This window comes from Anguilla anguilla, chromosome 5 (assembly GCF_013347855.1).
Source record: "Anguilla anguilla isolate fAngAng1 chromosome 5, fAngAng1.pri, whole genome shotgun sequence".
Classification (NCBI taxonomy): Eukaryota; Metazoa; Chordata; class Actinopteri; order Anguilliformes; family Anguillidae; genus Anguilla; species Anguilla anguilla.
Genome location: NC_049205.1, coordinates 14,557,555 through 14,575,585, shown reverse-complemented (window position 1 = coordinate 14,575,585; position 18,031 = coordinate 14,557,555). Strand labels below are relative to the sequence as shown.

At 44.8% G+C, this 18,031-nt stretch overlaps 1 protein-coding gene across 13 annotated transcripts in view; it reads left to right on the top strand.

The window, feature by feature from the left end:
- Positions 1-18,031, top strand: part of LOC118227898 (transcription factor COE3-like) — a 106,748-nt gene that overhangs the window by 14,742 nt on the left and 73,975 nt on the right. For all 13 annotated transcript variants that reach the window (XM_035418936.1, XM_035418935.1, XM_035418941.1 and 10 more), the window contains exons 3-6: positions 2,465-2,528; positions 4,188-4,243; positions 8,910-8,983; positions 12,572-12,640. In XM_035418936.1, coding sequence (XP_035274827.1) covers positions 2,465-2,528; positions 4,188-4,243; positions 8,910-8,983; positions 12,572-12,640 — 263 coding nt within the window. The remainder of the gene's footprint in view (positions 1-2,464; positions 2,529-4,187; positions 4,244-8,909; positions 8,984-12,571; positions 12,641-18,031) is intronic.

Sequence of the window (18,031 nt, the reverse complement as noted above, 5' to 3'; positions counted from 1 at the left end):
ACAAAACATACAAACTGTATTTTGACTCATACATATTACTGATACAATGGTTTGATTTTAAGAGTTTTAAGAGTTCACATACAATTCCTATTTATATATTGTTTGAAAATACACAGTTACAGTTTAAATTTTGTTGAAGCATAGGATTGCTGTTTGTACCCTGTAACTATGATTCATTTTTGATTGTAGGGAGAATTTCAAGTCACAGTTACAGTAGTGTGTCTGTAATTAGCCTTGCATTAACAGGAATGAGTTCACCATTATGCTGATTTCTTCTCTTGCCATAAGGCTGTGCAGGTGTTAGAATAAAAGGCATCAACAGGTCTGTGAGATGTAATTCTCCACACTAACTCTAGGGGGCCATACAAATCGTAATGTTTTCATAAAAGCCTTAGAAGTGAACATATATTTTAACTAAATATTGTAATGCTTTAAATATGTGAATGACTGTTGTTTTCAGAGAATGATGGAACAATGCGTCAAGCTGAAGCTGTGTTGCTAAATAGTTGTGGATGTCCTTTCAGTGCTTGTGGTGAAAGAAATTGGCTCGTACTTCAGAACTATTGCCAGCAGTGTCACTGTACAGAGAGGTCCTATTATGTCTTACACAACTACTTCTTTTATGAAATCATTTCAAGCTGGCTCTAAAAAGTTCTCTGAAATTATTTTCGGGTAATTTCATAATTTCTGCGTGCACAAAAATGATGTGAATACTTTGTCATGGGCACAGCATGTTGTTCTTTGTCAAGCGTTTGTGAATGAACATTGCAGCACTAGTATAACTGTAGTGTTTATTCTCGTTTTATCATTATCAGACTAGCTTTCAAATATAGACACAACAAGCATTAGGCCTATGTGTGGCATGCATAGAGAACTCAAAACTAAAACTGAACTTTTCAAAATGGGGTTTTCAGAAAGTCACAGCTCACTCATCCATATTTCCTTATGTGTTCAATGTCTGTCAGATTACTCAATTCCTGTGCAGTTTCTACGTCCTCCTTTTCCTCCAGCAACACCCAGAGAACACGCCTCAGAGGCCAGATCTCCCACTAAATTATACCAAATGTTTCTGGCTTATTTACTGTGCCTGTTTGTGACTGTAGGGTGGGCACTTCTGCATATCTGTTCCCTTATGTCATTTATGAAGCGTTAAACAGCACACCACACCTCTACATGCGTAGCTGAATAAACATCTGCAATTACTTCTTAAGAATCTGCCTCTTATGAAGTAGTTGCAGAATTCTAAAGGAGATATATATTTTTAATATAAACAGAATGAATTTTGTTGAATGTTGTAAAACGTTCGGTTAAATTTTATTTAAAAAAAAATAAAAAAACATTTAGCCAAAGAAAATGTCTGTTATTTTACAAAACAATCTTCCGTGGGAAAGAAATTTTAGCCATTCAAGGGACAGACTAGGGACTAATTTTGTGGCGATTTCTCAAGTTACATTATTCACCATTTCCTACATTTCTTATCGGTGTCCCGGATCTTGAAGGCTCTGAAAAATTGGAGCCCCACTTTCCATCCTGCTTGAATTAGCATTGGAGTTTTTTTTTTAGAATTAAAAAGGTCAGGGGAGCTTTGGATGTTATTGGGACCACGGCCAGCTGGCACGGATCGAGCCTCCGTTTCGCCCTGCCAGGTCACAGTTGTCTGTGCCTTCGTGACCCCTCCGGCTCCGCCCTGGACCTCTGCCAGCACGATGGCAAAGTTTGCTTGGTCCTCCGCAGGGGTGAAACCGGAGGCTGGAAGTCCCGGAGTGCGGGCTAGGATTGTACGCAAGCGCATTCTAGCACTCATCACGGGTCAAAAGAGGGCTTTTCAGCTCGTGAACAGTGAAATAAAGGCTCCTAAGATTCATGAGTAGTAATACTGTCATCAGAATTTATCTTTTCATGTTTTCTGTAACTTGGAAAATTTGAAAGATCAATGACATAATATGGCTTGGTTTTGAATATGGAGACAAATAAATGCTTCACACATTGGGTTAATCAGTGGTGGGGTCAGTAACATGATCTTTAAATGTGTTAAACTAAAGCACATTGATGGCTGGGCCTGTAGTTGGTTGCATAGGTCTGAACGCTGCTCTCCCACCTACAACATTTTCAGTTTTCTCAATGACATAATTAATTTTTTCCTTATTATAGCTAAAAGCGTGGACTATTTCTGGTTACTCCTGTGCTGTCACATCATTCATCACGAAAAGTGGGAATAATTATTTTTATAATGCACTCACAGTCTGCCAGAGCTGTCACCAGAGATTCTGTTGTCTTACCGAGAAATTGTAATGTGAACCTATTACATATGCTGATGCCATCGCGCGAGCTGACGGACAGACCTGCAGATATCCTTCCCCCGGTCTCATCAAACTGCACTTAATGATGACATCATTGTGGGAGGTGGGTGGAGCTCTGGGAATTGTAGAGCCGTAAAGGGTGTTTCTCTTTGTCTTTTTCCTAGGAGTATAACGGGGAGAAGACCAACAACGGGATTCACTATCGGCTACAGCTGCTCTACAGCAATGGTGAGGCGGAGCAGCTTTGTTGATGAAATCTCTGCAGCACAGAGAAAAAAAGTGCGCTTGGTTAAAAAGGAAATTTATTGAAAAATAATTCTCTCATCATAGTTCTCTCATCAAAAGTTTTTATGGCAATGATGAAACGGCATATCATCCATATCTTTAGAATGTGTAGGCTGAATTAAGTGTAACTGGGGCAAAAGCCAGTTGCACATGTTACTGTAAATAACTACATTTACAAATTCACAGTGATTGCCCAACAAACGGGGTTTCTTATCAGACCAATACAGTAAACATACGTATAGACATTTTAATTTTAGGCGGTTTAAATTTTATTTCATAGAGTGTGTCATTGAGGGGTGTAATTAAGAATTTAAACCTCAGCCAGTTTGCCTGTTTTAAAGATAAGATGTTTAGAACGCTTAGTCCTCTGAGGAATGCATATATCATATCGCGCCTATGCAAATATTTTCACTTATAAGATAAACAGAAAAGTGTCACATTTTCATACTTTTCAGTCAGCATTACCAAGTAATAACCGGAGTCAAAGCTTCCATGATTACTGAATTGCTCATAATTGCTATATACATATTGCAAAAACAATTCCTTGGATGCCCAGAAGTGTGAATTTGAACATAGCCAAATTATGTGTGTGAATTACCTGGAATTAACGATAAGCATTTAATTTCCTACTATGTGTTTATACAGTCATTAAGCATTGACAAAGACAGCTCTTAAGGATTAATCTGTTATCAGGTTAATTGTGAACATCCCTTGTGCCTATCCTGGAAAAAAAAAAAAAAGTGGCAGGTACATTACACTGTTTAAAAACAGGTAATTACTAGAGAGACTTGAGTACGACAGTTATGGTGCCGTCCCTGTCCACGCGGCCCCCCTCCAATCAGTCAGGCATTCGTTCTTGAGCATCTTTATTCCTGTTTCATCCTTCCTTTATGACACCGTAAGGCTGCAGTACAGAGCAAAGGAGGGAAGGCAATAATCACTGATACTTCATTAGCTTCTACATTTCCAGCTCTCGTCTTGAGGGAACAGGGTGATTGGAGGGAGGAGTGTGAAGCTCCCGTCAGTGATAAACAGCCACGGCCAAATTATTTTGTTTTTATTATTTATTTTGCCCAGCCGACTGGTTAAAAGAAAATTGCAACCTGTACGCCGGGGACGATTGTTACGATTGTTGTAAACACTGTGCGAACATGAAAAGGTCATGACTAATTTCCAGAAACAAATGTATTCTTTAAAACTCATATTCCATCTGTAGTGTGAGAACCAAATTAGCATTAAAGATGCATTCTATTAAAATGCATAATGAATTAATCCAGTGTGCCATTACAAAGAATCAGGATTGGACAACAAAACATTTAGTCCTATGAGAGCGTTTATCACATATAACGCAGACTCGCCTTCAAGAACAAAAAAATATTGGGCCTTGCAGAGAAGTCTAGGGAAAGCACTTTTACTCCATAAGACAACACGTTTTATCTGTGTCATAAATGTAGCTTCCCGACCGCTCGTGCGAAAGGAGAAAAGTCGGAGACTAGACCTGAATGCATTTTAATTGGTTTCTGTTACACCCTGTGCTGTGTTGAGATGCCGTTGAGTGCTTCACAGCTGCTATTGATTTTAACGCATTCGCTCTCTCGGCAGGCATCCGGACGGAGCAGGACCTGTACGTTCGGCTAATCGACTCCATGACCAAGCAGGTAAGAGCCGTTACCACGCAGAAGGGATCCTCAGGAAAAAAAGTGCTAAAAATGTTTAAAAATAAAAATAATACAAATACTCATCAGGGTGATCAGACGAAGAAAGAACAAACAGTAAAGGTGGGGGGAGGGGAGGTAGATTAATTTCTGTACGGCGTTGTCCTTGCATACAGTCGGGGTACACCTTGGGACGGGGTGAAACAGTCTCTCGGGGTTCACTGACCACAAAGAAGTGTAAGCACTGTGGGTGTGTTTATCGCCATGGCGAACAATGACAAATCAGGATGTCTTCAATCCCGCGTGCATTCCATAAATAACCTCCCTCCGCTAGGCACCTCACAGCGGCAGTCAATAAAGACAAAGCGAACGCCGTGTACCTGCCACTGCTTTTCAGTCCTCCCACCACGTCGGCCTTCCGTCCTGCCTCAGAAGTTCACGCGGTCGCAAAATGATTTAAGCCTCCTTCAGTTCCCAAATTTTGTTGGTTTCTAAACTAGCTTTCTATGCTGAGCGTACAGTTAAATGTCCATTGTTAGTTCAACTCTAACAGAGTTAATATGCATTCAATAGGGCCAAAACGACTTTTTTATTAGAGTGAAATGTGCTATGTAAGAGTCGATTTAACGCTGGATATTTTACTGTGTGCGCACGTATGGGAGAACACAGCTCTCTAAGGCGCAGTCCTGGGACTGGAATCGGTTGGGGGTGGGAGCTGTGTAGTAACCAGGGAAACTCGACAACGCGGTTGCCATCTTGGACGGCCAGAGCGGACACACTTCACCAAGCTGGTACGGCCTGAGAGGAGGAGCCAAAACAAATGAGAGCTCATCACATCGACCCGCCCGCGCTACTGACCTCGCACCCTCTGGCAGCCGGCGGGGGGGCTGGAGAGGGCGGCGCCCCCCGGAGGACGTGCTCTCTCTCCCCCCGCCGCACCTGACCTGCCCTGTCAGTGATGCTGCGGGGGTCTGGTTAGCGCAGGAGGGCAGGCAGGCTCGCTCTGCCAGGCGTTTCTGCGTAGCGGAAAGAAGGGAGGGAGGGGCGGCGTTGCTGCGGATACTAAAAAGGGGACTGTGAAAGTGTGTCAAAGCAGCGTCGCGTTGTTCTGCAGCTCCCCAAATAAACTGTGAGATCCTGCTTTCCCAGGACCCAGGTATGGGAGCTGGTGTCTGGCTGGGTGGCGTCTTTTGGGACGATGTGTTAATAAGTACTTCACTCTGAATTACTGTGATTCATTTATGAACCTGTTTGGCCTTTAAATACAACATTGTTTAAAAGCTCAACCGCATGATATGCTAAAATTAGATATGTTGACTTTTTCACTTTTATGTGAACTTGAACTTGGAGCATTTTATGAACTGGGAAGGCAATAAAAATATCTAGACTGGTTCAATTCAATACAATTTAATTCTGTTGAATTGAATTAAATGAAATGGAATTAAATTCACTCCCTTATTTCTTCTGAATGGAACACCATTAAATCTTCAAGGCAGGCTGAGAAGCACCTTCATTCGGACTGAAAATCATTGGAGACATAAAGCTTATTTGCATTTACGCGATACGCATTTGTGATATTGCACAGGGTGGGTGAAATGTCAAGCTCATCATTTGTGAGTGACAGGTGGCTGGGCATTTTGATTTCAATCCAGAATTTCTTGTGCTTATTCTGACTTGGAATTGCTGATCACAAACGGAAGCAAGGGTTATATTAAACATCATAAATGGATTGTTTCGATTTTGGATGCTGATTGGCTGAGACCATTTTCTACAGTGATCGTAAATCTGATACAGTAACAGTTAATCAATCAGTTTGTGAAAAGTATCACTCCATGCACAAACCATTACTTACAAATTATATATAATTATATAATATTTCGATTTCAGTTGTTTCTACATGCATCAACTGTTTTATGAAAGCAATATGGCACTCATGGCTGTGCTGTATTGTAAATACAAGCAAAGCTACTGGGTGATTGCAGGCACGATGTGAAGCGAAACAACACCCCTGCAGCCTTGACTGTATTCATGATACAGCAACGCCTCAAGTGCTGTATTGCTTTCGGTGTTGTGTCATGTCCCATGTGACAGGAACTGCCAAGAGCTGGCAAAGTTACACTGAAATAATCTTTATTTCCTAGAAAGACAAAGACTTTTTTGTCAAAACAACAAAGCCTTGCTGCTTGGGAAGTAAACACCCTGCCATTTTATCATTCTTCATCAGGGCTGTAATTATTCCAAGTGAAGTGGATGAGCGGAGAGAATGTCCTCTGTGATACAAAATGGCTTCCACAGGGACATGTTAACAAAGCGATGAGGTCCTCAAAGGAACTTTTAGATCCAAGAAATGAGCGTAAGAAGTCCTTCACAAATCACTGGAGCGTGGCCAGAGATTTCCGTGGGATTTCTTACATTCAATTAAACACTTGTTTGTTAAGGACGCGGCGTGTTTGCATTCTAGATTGCAGCCTGAAGGTACTGCGCGCGGTCTGACGGAAGCCACGTGTAACGAGCGGTTCAAGTCGCCAAGCTGCATTTTGTATGTTGCAGCCTGTGTCGGTATTGGCTGATGGCCGTCGGGGGCAACAGTTTTACAGTCGTAGTTTCAAATAACTTCTTACACATAGTCAGTTATCACATGGAGCAACAGAACCCCCCCTTCTACCCCACCCTGTCACTATCCCACTACAGCTCGCACTTCTCCATGTCAACCTGTCAGGAATCGATGTGGCGCCCAGCGTGTCACAAAGCGTCGGCCCCCGCTGGCCAATCGATACCCTTTAATCCGGCGGCGGCCGCCACCCACTGGGGTCAGTAATGCACAACCGACACAATGGAACGGTTCTCCTCCCCCTCCCACTGATTGACAAGCCCACTGTGCATATGTACGCTATAACTCATGCAGTCTGTACACGGGCAGGGGGTGTGTATTTATTAGTCTTTTTCTGCGAAGACGGGCGTCATTATGCCACTGTTTTGTAGTCTGAGGCCACCTCTGCATTCCAGAGTACCACTCCAGTCATGGGTTGAACCCATAATTGGTGCCCTACAGGGAGAAAATGTACAACCAGCACCTACAAAAGCTATTTTATATACTAAAGATCCCCCCTTCCCTTCAATATAGAGTTAATGGGAGAGAGCCATTTGAGTGCGCTGGATGTTGGGGTCATTGTGTACTCTCTCTTTCTGATGTACCTCTAGCCCCATGTCAATGGCAGCCACTGAGCCAGGTCTCCCAGGTGTTTGAGTGGTGGGGGGGGGGGGGGGGGGGGGACTGGGATCGTGCCCGCAAATGTGCCCTGATATTTCTAGGAACGGAGGAGCCTCTTCCTGTGGCCCCAATCGTGTGAATCCTTTGAAAAAGACCCACACAGCTGCAGATATGCAGGGGACTACATACAAATTTTATTTCTTTCACACAGATCCATCTTACTTCTTGCCATAAAGTAGTCATGAAAGACAGTCAATTGAACTGATGAATTCATGTCTTTTTGCAAGGTTTTGTCTTTTTAAAATATGTATCACTCAAATAGAAAAAAAGGCCATGTAATCAGTGTTCAAGCACAATATTCATGTACATACTCTATATTATTTAAAACATTGACTTAAATTTAATCTTACCGTTATATTTAGAATCGCTTGCAATTAATAAAATTATTGAGGGGCCCGTTATTTGAATTACCCTCTCAAATGATAAAAGGGAGGGAGTATATCATCTGTAATGTCCCATCGCTGTGGCGTGCGTTTCCGGAAAAGGCTGGCGGACAGGCCATTCCTCCACGTTGTGACTCTCGCCTGTGACAGATACAGCCGTTACATATGAATATTATCGACCCCCGCTCTGCCCCCTCCCCCTCCCGTTCCCATCCCTCTGGTGAGATTGGAAGTTCTTAATAAGGAAGAGAGGCCTTCACGGCCCTGGGATCAATAATGCAAAAGTGGTCGTTATCAGAAAAAATATCGTTCCCCGGGGGGAACTGGTCAACTTGCGCGCGACCGACTGACCACTGGGGGGGTTTCGGTTGTGCTCCCCCACGCCCCCGCCTCCACCAACCAGGGCCCTCGGGGTGTGAAGATGAGGGAGAAAATACATTTCTTCTCCCTGTTAATATGTAGTTATCATCCTTCTTCACGTCTTCCTGAGATTGCTCTGTGATGGATGGGTATGAAGTGGCCTCCCTCAACGGAGTAACAGAAATCAATGGGAAAATGGCCGTCTTGGGCTGTCTCCTTCATGTGTGCTTTAAGTGGGACCCCCTTCGTCATACGTCTTGTTAGAAAAAAAGATCAGTCTTCCATTTGAATTTTTATCCTTGTAAAGGCACCAGGAGTGTCTGTGTGAGAAAGCGAAACCTAGGGAAAGTGCTTGGTTGTACGTAGGCTGGTACGCCTGTCTCCCAGGGGTTAATTTTAAAACACCTTCTGTTTTTTTTCAGGAAGCTTATATTTCATTTCAAGGTGCACTTGTGTGCACACGTGGATTCCTAATTATAAGGGAACCCACTGAAAATAGGCCAGTCCTTGTACCCTTTAAGTCTCTATATCTGTCTTAATTTACAGGGATATTGTTGAGTGAAATTAATAAAGAAATCCCTACAGGTGGTATATAGCAATAGGCAGTGAGACAAAGTGAGTTTTAATGAATCTGATCTTTCCTTTCTTTTTACAGGCAATCATATATGAGGGCCAAGACAAAAACCCAGAGATGTGCCGTGTTCTGCTCACCCACGAGATCATGTGCAGGTAAGTGTGCCTGCCCTCCTGAAGCTGTGTGGACTTTGAACTACAAGTTACTCACTGAACTACAGCTTACTCACTGAACTACAACTTACTCACCGAACTACAGCTTACTCACCAAACTACAGCTTACTCACTGAACTACAACTTACTCACCGAACTACAGCTTACTCACTGAACTGCAGCTTACTCACTGAACTACAACTTACTCACCGAACTACAACTTACTCACCAAACTACGGCGTACTCACTGAACTACAACATACTAACGTGATAAAACCAGCTTGTTGTGACACAGTCAGAGTTGCTGTCTAACCTTGGCTGTGATAAAGACATGATTTTAATAATTTTTCACATGAATCTACATAATTAAAAAAATAATAATGATAATAACTGCAATTTTGTATGAAGGTACAACATTATTATATCAAAACTAAAATATACAAATATTGCAAACATTTTATATATCTCGATGTCAGCCGCAATAAAGTGCTGTCTATAGCTTATAAATGCTTTATATAGTAGTAATTCCATGCTAATAAAGGTATTACATATGTTTTATAAAGGCATTATGTTACTAATGGTACAATATAATGCATTTTCACACAGTTGTGTATATTTATCATACAGTTCATTCAATGAGCCAGTTTTATATATATATTATTTAACATTCGTCCATGTTTTCGTGTTACAAACCCTTTTTTATAAAATTGGCTTTTTCATGTTTAGAATAAAAAAAAGAAAAATTATTAAAAATGGATTTGTAAATTATAACGTTGATTGTTTGGTTTGAATACAAAGAATATTTAGATATTCAGGTAATTACCACTAGTCCTTTTAATGTAGGTGTAGAGTCCTTTTCCACATGCCACTAAGAAGCTAGGATGTGGAGTTGAGCTCTGTCAGACCTCTGTCAAATCTAAAAATGCTTTATTGTGCTACTCTGAGCTTATCCTCATCAGTGTCAAATCAGTGCCATTTCACACAGTCATAGTAAGGTCACATGTTGGGGGTGTGGACCCATTCAGCTTGGTGATGAATCACTTCCACAAGCACTGGGAGAAGTGTTAACCAGATTTTTCAAAATGAGTGATTTCATCGATAGGCTTATGTGAAGAAGGGAATTTGTTCCTGTCCCAAAGGCGGTCACCTTTTTAGATCAGTGTAGTATTCCAATATAAAAGCATGTAATTTACTAGATTCATAATACAACAAATTATTAAAATGCATTTTCATGCAAATGTATTCAGATGTGTAATTCAGTACAAGCTCTGCACTCATTTGAATGGTCCCCCCTCAAGTGGCATTTTTCTGTCTAGCCTCTGTGCTGTGCAAATATAGCTTCTGATATATAAACAGATAAATAGAGAGAAACATAAGTGAACGTGGAGAAAGAGGATGTCATGGTCTGTGCAGGCCAGCTGCCAGTTTGGCATACGGTGCGGTTTGGAAAGGGTGGCATCTCCCCGAAGCTTCCAACCAGACCAGATTGCTGCATATCATTAGCTATGGCTTCACCCCCGGCTGTGCTTTTGGTAATTACAGCAGTCGCTCTTTAAAAACAGAAGCGTCGTTCCAAGCCCATCTCCGCTTCTCTTCAGACTTTTCTTTTCCAGTAAATTTTTCAAAAAAGACAGAAGACTGTCATTGACCTCAAATGCATATATGGTCGCATGCTGTATATCACACCGTCATTATCGCGATCCTAAGACAGCTTGAGTTCGAGTTTGAGGCTGCACTCACCAATGTCCACCAGTGTCTTGCTTGAGAGGCCACTGGAAAGTCCTCTTAGTGGATTTCCCCAGTATTAGACTGGTGGGGCCTTAGCCCAGCAGGCTACAGGGGATTATGGATTATGGATGCGTTGCCAAGGGTTGTTTTCACGTCTGAGGGGCCCCGGACCCTAGGGGGAGCTGTGTGCTCCTGGGGTCCTGTTTGTTTATAACACCTCTCTGGCAGTTTGAGGAGGCTGTCACCACAGTCGCACTGTTGGGTTTCCAATACTAATTGGTCTCCTGGAACCTTTGCTAATGGTCCACACTGCTGGGGGAATAAATTATGGTGGCACGATCTATGGCAACAGTCACACATGCACGCGTGCGCACACACATACACACATGCAGACAAAGATGGGTAAAAAAACAACAACAACACAGGGTCTAATTTATATTCTTCCCCCTTACAAATGAAACAGATGCTTTAAATGATTCATAAACCCTGATCATATTGCATGTTAGAGTTTCTTCTTAAATACTGTCCGTTAACATTGACTGCAGCAGGGGTGATGGGATTGCATATAAGATGATAATTAGTCTATTCAGGTCATGCATTATGATTCTTTTTTAGAATCTGAATAGAAGAATACAGTTACCTAGAGGTCAAGTTAAAATAGAACCGTAATATAGAACTCCATTGAACCTGTTACCTGTTCTTTTTCAGGTACATTTATACATTCTTTTAAATTAATAGTTATAGAGATTTATAAAGAGAGGTTAATAAGATGATGATCTGAAACGTTCTTTTTGGAAAGAGTATTATGTTTTAATTTAGTTCAGCAACTTTTACAGCATATGAATTCTGAAGTATTGGCTCACCTTTTCTTACTATATAAATGAGTTTATGAATTTTTTTATTCGAAGCAAATTTGATAAAGAACCAGATAAACAGAGAAGTATCACAGCATACATGCAATGTGTGTATGATCTGTGTGAAGATGCATGTGAGTCGGTGTGCATTAAATGTCTGTCTGTGATCTGCATTAGGGCGTGTGCACGGCGACTCTCTCTGATTGGTGATTGTACGAACGGGCACTCAGGATGTACGCTAGGCACCACGTGCTGCCGCAGGACCCGACGGTCAGGGGCCGGTGGTGTCGGGCGGGACGGGGGCAGGGGGGTTCCATGCCAGGGCACCTCTGGGTGCTGTCCAAACTGTCACTGGCTGGCTGGGTGACCTTGAGTGGACCTCCAGCCAGCTGGACGGACAGGCGAGGGGAACGAGGAAACTGCACCGCTGCTTTGAGCGCCTCAACCTAAAAGCGTCACTAAATATATCCATTCAGGGATGCCAGTTAGCTTTCGCTTTTCTTTACCAAATAATGACATTGTGCCTTATGTACTGATACTGACCAATACTGAGGAATGCCTTTCAGCTTGACAAACAGCTAATAGCTCACTGTCTAATGTTGGTCTGAATCAACATGTAATTTGTTTCTCAAGTGCATTAAATACATTTTTGGAAGCATACTACTGCACGCATTTCTGTAATCCCAACCCCTGTCCTCAGCTTTTGGGAGCAGCTTTGTAGCTAAGTTTTGATGCCCTACATTCACTGGTAACATGAACAGAAGGTTCTGAACATTTGCAAAAATGTAGACGCCTGAAATGGAGGTCATTTATCTGAATACTGTGGGAATTAACAAATCCCCACAAAAAGAGTTATCTTCACACAGCTTGTGCTTTAAGGGCAATTTAAGGGTCATTCTCCTTGTGTGCTCCTGTCTAATGTTAGCAGGGACATTTAAATGATTAGTATTTTTAAATGAATATCTCAATAAAGGTGGTGTGAATGCTTAGTGTGTCACTTTCCTTCCAGTCGGTGTTGTGACAAGAAAAGCTGTGGGAACCGGAACGAGACCCCGTCTGACCCGGTGATCATCGACAGGTAAGGGCCCAGGCTTTCCCCCTCTCTCATTGGTCGACCTCTGAACGGTCACAAACGGTTGTAGCGCTTTAAGACACAGAAGCTCAGAGCGATCTCCATGTTTCTTCCATCCGCGATTGAGCGCTCTTCAGTGGTAAGAATTAGTGGGTTTGCAGAGTGGCTGTGTGTCCTTTATTTTTAGAGGCCATTTTCCAGCGGGGTCTGGCTCAAACCAAAATCGCACCCTCTCTCGCTACAAATGGCTGGCCAGATCTCCTGAAAGGGTTGGGTTAAGGACCAGGGTTGTTCTCTACAGTTAGACACAATAGATCCAACATTTACATACTGTTGCTCACTACTATCCTGAGAGGGGGTATACAGGGGTAGAATTCATGAAAGATTTAGGGGGCGTCATAAGACTGTTTTGTCTTTGCATTCTCACTAGCAGGGTGTGTGTATGAATTGGTCTTTGTTCCAGCATTGCTCTGTGTGTTTTTGGAATGTAAAGATAATTCTCAGAGGCTAGATTTTCTGTTCATGTTGAGAAAAAAAAAGAAAACAGCTGTGATCAATATTGAAAAACTTTTATCAGAGGTGAAGAATCATCAGATGCTCTCCTTTTCTTTTCTGGTTGACGTTTCCTGACGTATTTCTATTTAATTAAGCTAAAGACTGCATACCCAGACAACCACAATTAAAAAACTTGGTCAGCCCATTCTGGAATACCCACACTGTCCTAAAACAGTGCAGCAATATTACTCTGATGTAATGTTTTGAAATGTCTGTTCAATGGTGTGAGCATGTTTTGTGGTTGCTGGTTACAGATACAGTTAGAGAATAGCCCAGTTTTGGAAGGAGTAACCAGTTGGATTTATTAGTCAATTTTTACATTAACTCATCACCATGTCCGAGTTGAAAAAGATTATTAGAGATATTTATATGTCAAATGACATTTTTGCAATGCTCAAGCATTTGCTCAGTCAATTGAGGGCAGAAATGTATGTTCTTTGCTAGTACTAAGAATTACAGGTTGATTTTCTTCAGGGAAAATATTTTGTTGCCCCACATGTAAGGAGTATTAGTGACATATGCATAGAAATTGGGTTGATTCCAGTTACTCAGAGAACACAGGTATCTGCAGAGGACAGAAATCAATACCCGGGGTGAGGAATTTGTCATGTCCTCGACGCGCCAAAGACACGCGGACCTGTGTTTGATGAGGGCTTGGGATGGTGTACGCTAAGGGCAGATAGGCTGGGTGTCAGTGGGGCTGATTTATGGCCACGGGAGCAAAGCCTGCTGGGATTTTTGCGGCCCGCGTATCGGCACGAGTCGGCTTTCGGAGGCTTTGCGTTTTGCGCCGCCCCTCCCCGGCCTCGGGGGTGCTGCGGGCTTGGCCCGGATGGTGCACCCTCTTCCGAAAAAGATGAGCTTGGGGGTCATCTCTAAATCCGCCTCGGCTCCCACGGCCCTGGAGAGGGTCCAGGGTTTTGGTTGGGGGGAAGGGGGGGGGGGGGGGGGAGCGGGAAACTGGAATGAGCTCAGTTCTGTGGAAGTGTGAGGTCACACCCCCCTCCCCCACTCCCACCCCTTTCCCCTGGCCTCGTCCCGAACGTCCTCTCACCCTCTTGGCGCTTTGGCGGGCTCTGGATCGTTCGGCACCAGGAGCCGACGGAGCACAGGTCACCTCTGATCGTTCTGTTATGCGCAGAGAAAAGGCTTCTCGGCCAAACACACGGCAAAGCGCCTGCTGGACTCCACACGGGGCTGGGACCGTGACCGACCGACTGACCGACCGACTGACCGACCGACAGACCAACCGAACGCGGGCTCACTCTTTTAAGACCGACGGACGACATGATCCAGCACTTTTTGAAGAGTGTGCGCCTTTCGTTTAGTGTAAATGGAGGTTGTATGAGTGTATCATGTTTCCCGGGCTAGCGTGTGAGCCACGGCATTACTATGCTTCTGGTGAATTCCTCTGGCGGGAGGTTCAATGTGCTAATTAAAGGGAAGCTTTGCTCAGGCGGAGAAACACTCTGATATTCACTCTCTTTGTCAAGTTCCAGTAGCTTTATGTCAGGTATTAGTTTTATCCAGCGTCACTCAAGCAGGTGTATTTTAGTTCGCTCTGTCAATACTGTTACCCTTGCAGCTATACCATAGCTCCCTAGCAGTCACATGATTACGCTGGAGTACGATTCACTTCTTTCTTCAATTCATGCTAATTCTCTTGTGCCATAACCCAATGAAATGCCCCGCCACCTTCAACCGACTCCTCCCTCTCATTCCGCACAGTGCTTTGCGTTCGATGGTCCTGACCCTTCCTTGCCGCCCGTGCCCTGGCACTCGGTCGCGTGCGTTCCTAACAAAGCAGCCGGGGTCCCCGGGGTCAGCCCGCCGGGGGGGGAGGGGCCACGGGGCCTGCATTGTAGCGTAATTGCCTCTGATGGAGGGGACAGCCCGCCCGCCCGCCCGCCCACTCATTATCCCGCCCTCAAGAAAATAAAATAAAACAAAATAAAATAAAATAAAAAAGAATAAGCGGCGAGATGTTTTATGGGTGACAACGGAGGTCCCTGATTTAGGGCCAGCGCATGCACTCCCTTGCATTTTACCTCCCCATTAAGAGATCCCAGATTTACGAGCGCGCGAAGACTGCCGCCCCTTAAACCAGCAGATAAATCACGCGCGTGCCGGGCCGATGCAAATTATGACCGCCGATTGTCTCTGTAAAAAGAGGCTAATGACAGGAATTCATTGGCCCGCTCGTTCGGCGCGCTCCTTCCGAAACGCCGCTTTGTAAATCAACCCCCGAGCTGGAGGCCTCGCCGCGTCTCCTCCTCCTCCTCCTCCTCCTCCCTTTCCCCCCTCCGCGCCCTCGCTCCTCGCCTCTGGGCGCACCTCCTTCTTTAGGAGCTGTAGGCTTTCATTTTTCTCCTGCCCGGCTTTCTTGTTTTCACCCCCTCCTTCCTTTGTTGTCTCTTTGTTTCTGTGTCTCTCCTGTTCTGTCTCCCTATGAGCAAGTGTTTTCACCCAACACCGTAAGACCAAGGAGTTCTGTTTACTCAAAGGGTATGACGAAACCAGTTAGCCTCAAGTATTCATTGGTCTTTACCTGTTAAAATAAACTCTTTTTATTTCTTTATAAATTAATTACAATGACTTATCCCATTTTTTTTAAATTTGGGACAACTCAATTTACTTAGTAATATTGCATTTATGTTTTTCGGTGTCAAAATGCTGTGTCTGTGGCCAGTTTGATTGGAAAGCTGGGTGCTATGGAGATGTATTTCTGTTCCTTTGGCCCCGAGCCTCTGTCTGCGCCCGGTGTGCATGTCAGGATCCCCACATTAGTGTTGGGAGGAGGTTTTCCCCGAAGCATGGCGCGCGGTCGCGGGGAGGGGGGGAGGCGGGGAGACGGAAATCGAAAAGCGCCGGGCGGGCGTGACGCGGGCGAGCCGCTCCTTCTCAACCGCTGCCCCATTTAGGCCAAAATGCTGCCGAGGCAAGCAGAAAACGACAGCGCCCCCCCACCCCCCACACCGCCCCCCATGAAATATTGGTTGCCGGGGTTTAAAACAGGTGTTATTACAAGCTAATACAGCAATTAGATCGCCCTGTGAGTTCCCCCGGCGGGCTCGTAAATTTCCCGGGACTGCCAGGGCTTAACGGGGGCCCTTGTCTAATTGCCTGATATGGAGCCCCCCCCCCCCCCCCCTCGCCCACCCCCCTTCACTCTAATGTGCTCCGGGGCAGGGTTCTCTTCCCCTGGAACTTTGGCTGGTTGGAGTCATTTGCAGGAAGTGGAGCAGGGGTGATGGCGACTGGTCCGTTATGTTTCTCTGTCTCTCTCCTCCTCCTCCTCCCCCTTCCCCCCTCCCCACTCCCCCCCCCCCTCAGTGCTCTATGGTGTCTAATGGCCCGGGCTGCTCGTTTGGGCTGGCCGGTCGTCCATCACCGACGCGGGTCTCGCCCGAGGGCCTCTCCGTGATTGGGGGGGAGGGGGGCAGGTGCATCTCCGGGGCACTGGAGGGACAGCTGTGAACGCCCCGGCCCCGCCCCTCTCCCCCTTCATCACCTGCCCACCTCTAAATAAGGGCACGCAGGAAGAGGGCGCTGTGAAATTGCTCATCGTGAGGTTGCCGGGTTCGCTGTTCTGCTAGAGTGTCTGAGATTGAGAGGAGAGACCCAGGACGTAGGGGTCGGTGCTGGGCTTGATTAGCTATCTGTCTGGTGAAAATGCACAAGGAAATGATGTCACAGCTGTAAAACAGTTCCTTGGAAAAGATGCCAGTATACACACTGAAGATCACTGGGAAAGACCGAGATAGAGTGAGAGAGAGAGAGGTGGAGAATGTGTGTTTTTGTGAATGAGGAAGATAGAGGCAATGAGGCGTAGTGTTTTTGTATTTGAGAGAGACAGAGCTAGAGAGGGAGAGAGTGTGTGTCCTTTCTGAGGGAGACAGAGCCGAGCCTCTGTATAAGATGAAAAGATTGCTGGAGAGGGAGAGAGAGTGTGGTTTTCTGCTCAGGAGAAAGATAAAGGGAGACAGTGTGTGTGGACTTTTGTGTATTTGAGAAAAACAGATGTATATGTATACGTGGTATATATTAGACATGGAGGTAGTCGAATGAGAGTGCATTTTGTGTATGAGAGATAGAGTAGGGGAGTGCGTGATTGTGTTTTGTGTTTCAGAGAATGAGGGAGGGAGAGACTGTTATGTGTATGGGAGGCAGAGGGAGAGAGTGAGTGTGCGTTGTGTGCATATGAGATGGGGGAGAGAGTGATTGTGTGTTTTGTGCATGGGAGATGGAGTAGAGGGAGAGAGTGATTGTGTGTTCTGTGTATGTTAGATGGAGGTAGAGGGAGAGAGTGATTGTGTGTTCAGTGCATGGGAGATGGAGGGAGAGAGTGATTGTGGTGGCCCCTCTCTGTGGAGCTGAACTCAGGGGGGCCTGCAGGAGGCCTGTGGGTGGGAGCTGTGGTCCCTGAGGGCCCCTCCCTGTAATCGCTGCCTATTGATCGGTGAGTGAGAGCATCGGACTGGGCTAGATTAAGAGTATAGATTTGCAGTAAAAGGAGAACATTACTCGGGTGCCTGAGTAAAATTGAAAAAAATTGAGGAGGTACAGGAGGTAGGATGAATCGGAGAGAAGAGGAAAGAGGACATACACTGGGTGTGTGTATGTGTGTGTGTGTGTGCGCGTACATGTATGTGTGTATGCGTGTATGTGTGTGCGTGTTTGTGTGTGTGTGTGTGTGCGCGTACATGTATGTGTGTATGCGTGTATGTGTGTGCGTGTTTGCATGTTTGCGTGTGTGTGTGTGTGTGTGCCTTTGCGTGTGTGTGTGTGTCTGTGTGTGTGCTTGTGATGCATGTGTCCATGCAGGTGTGTCCATTCATATGT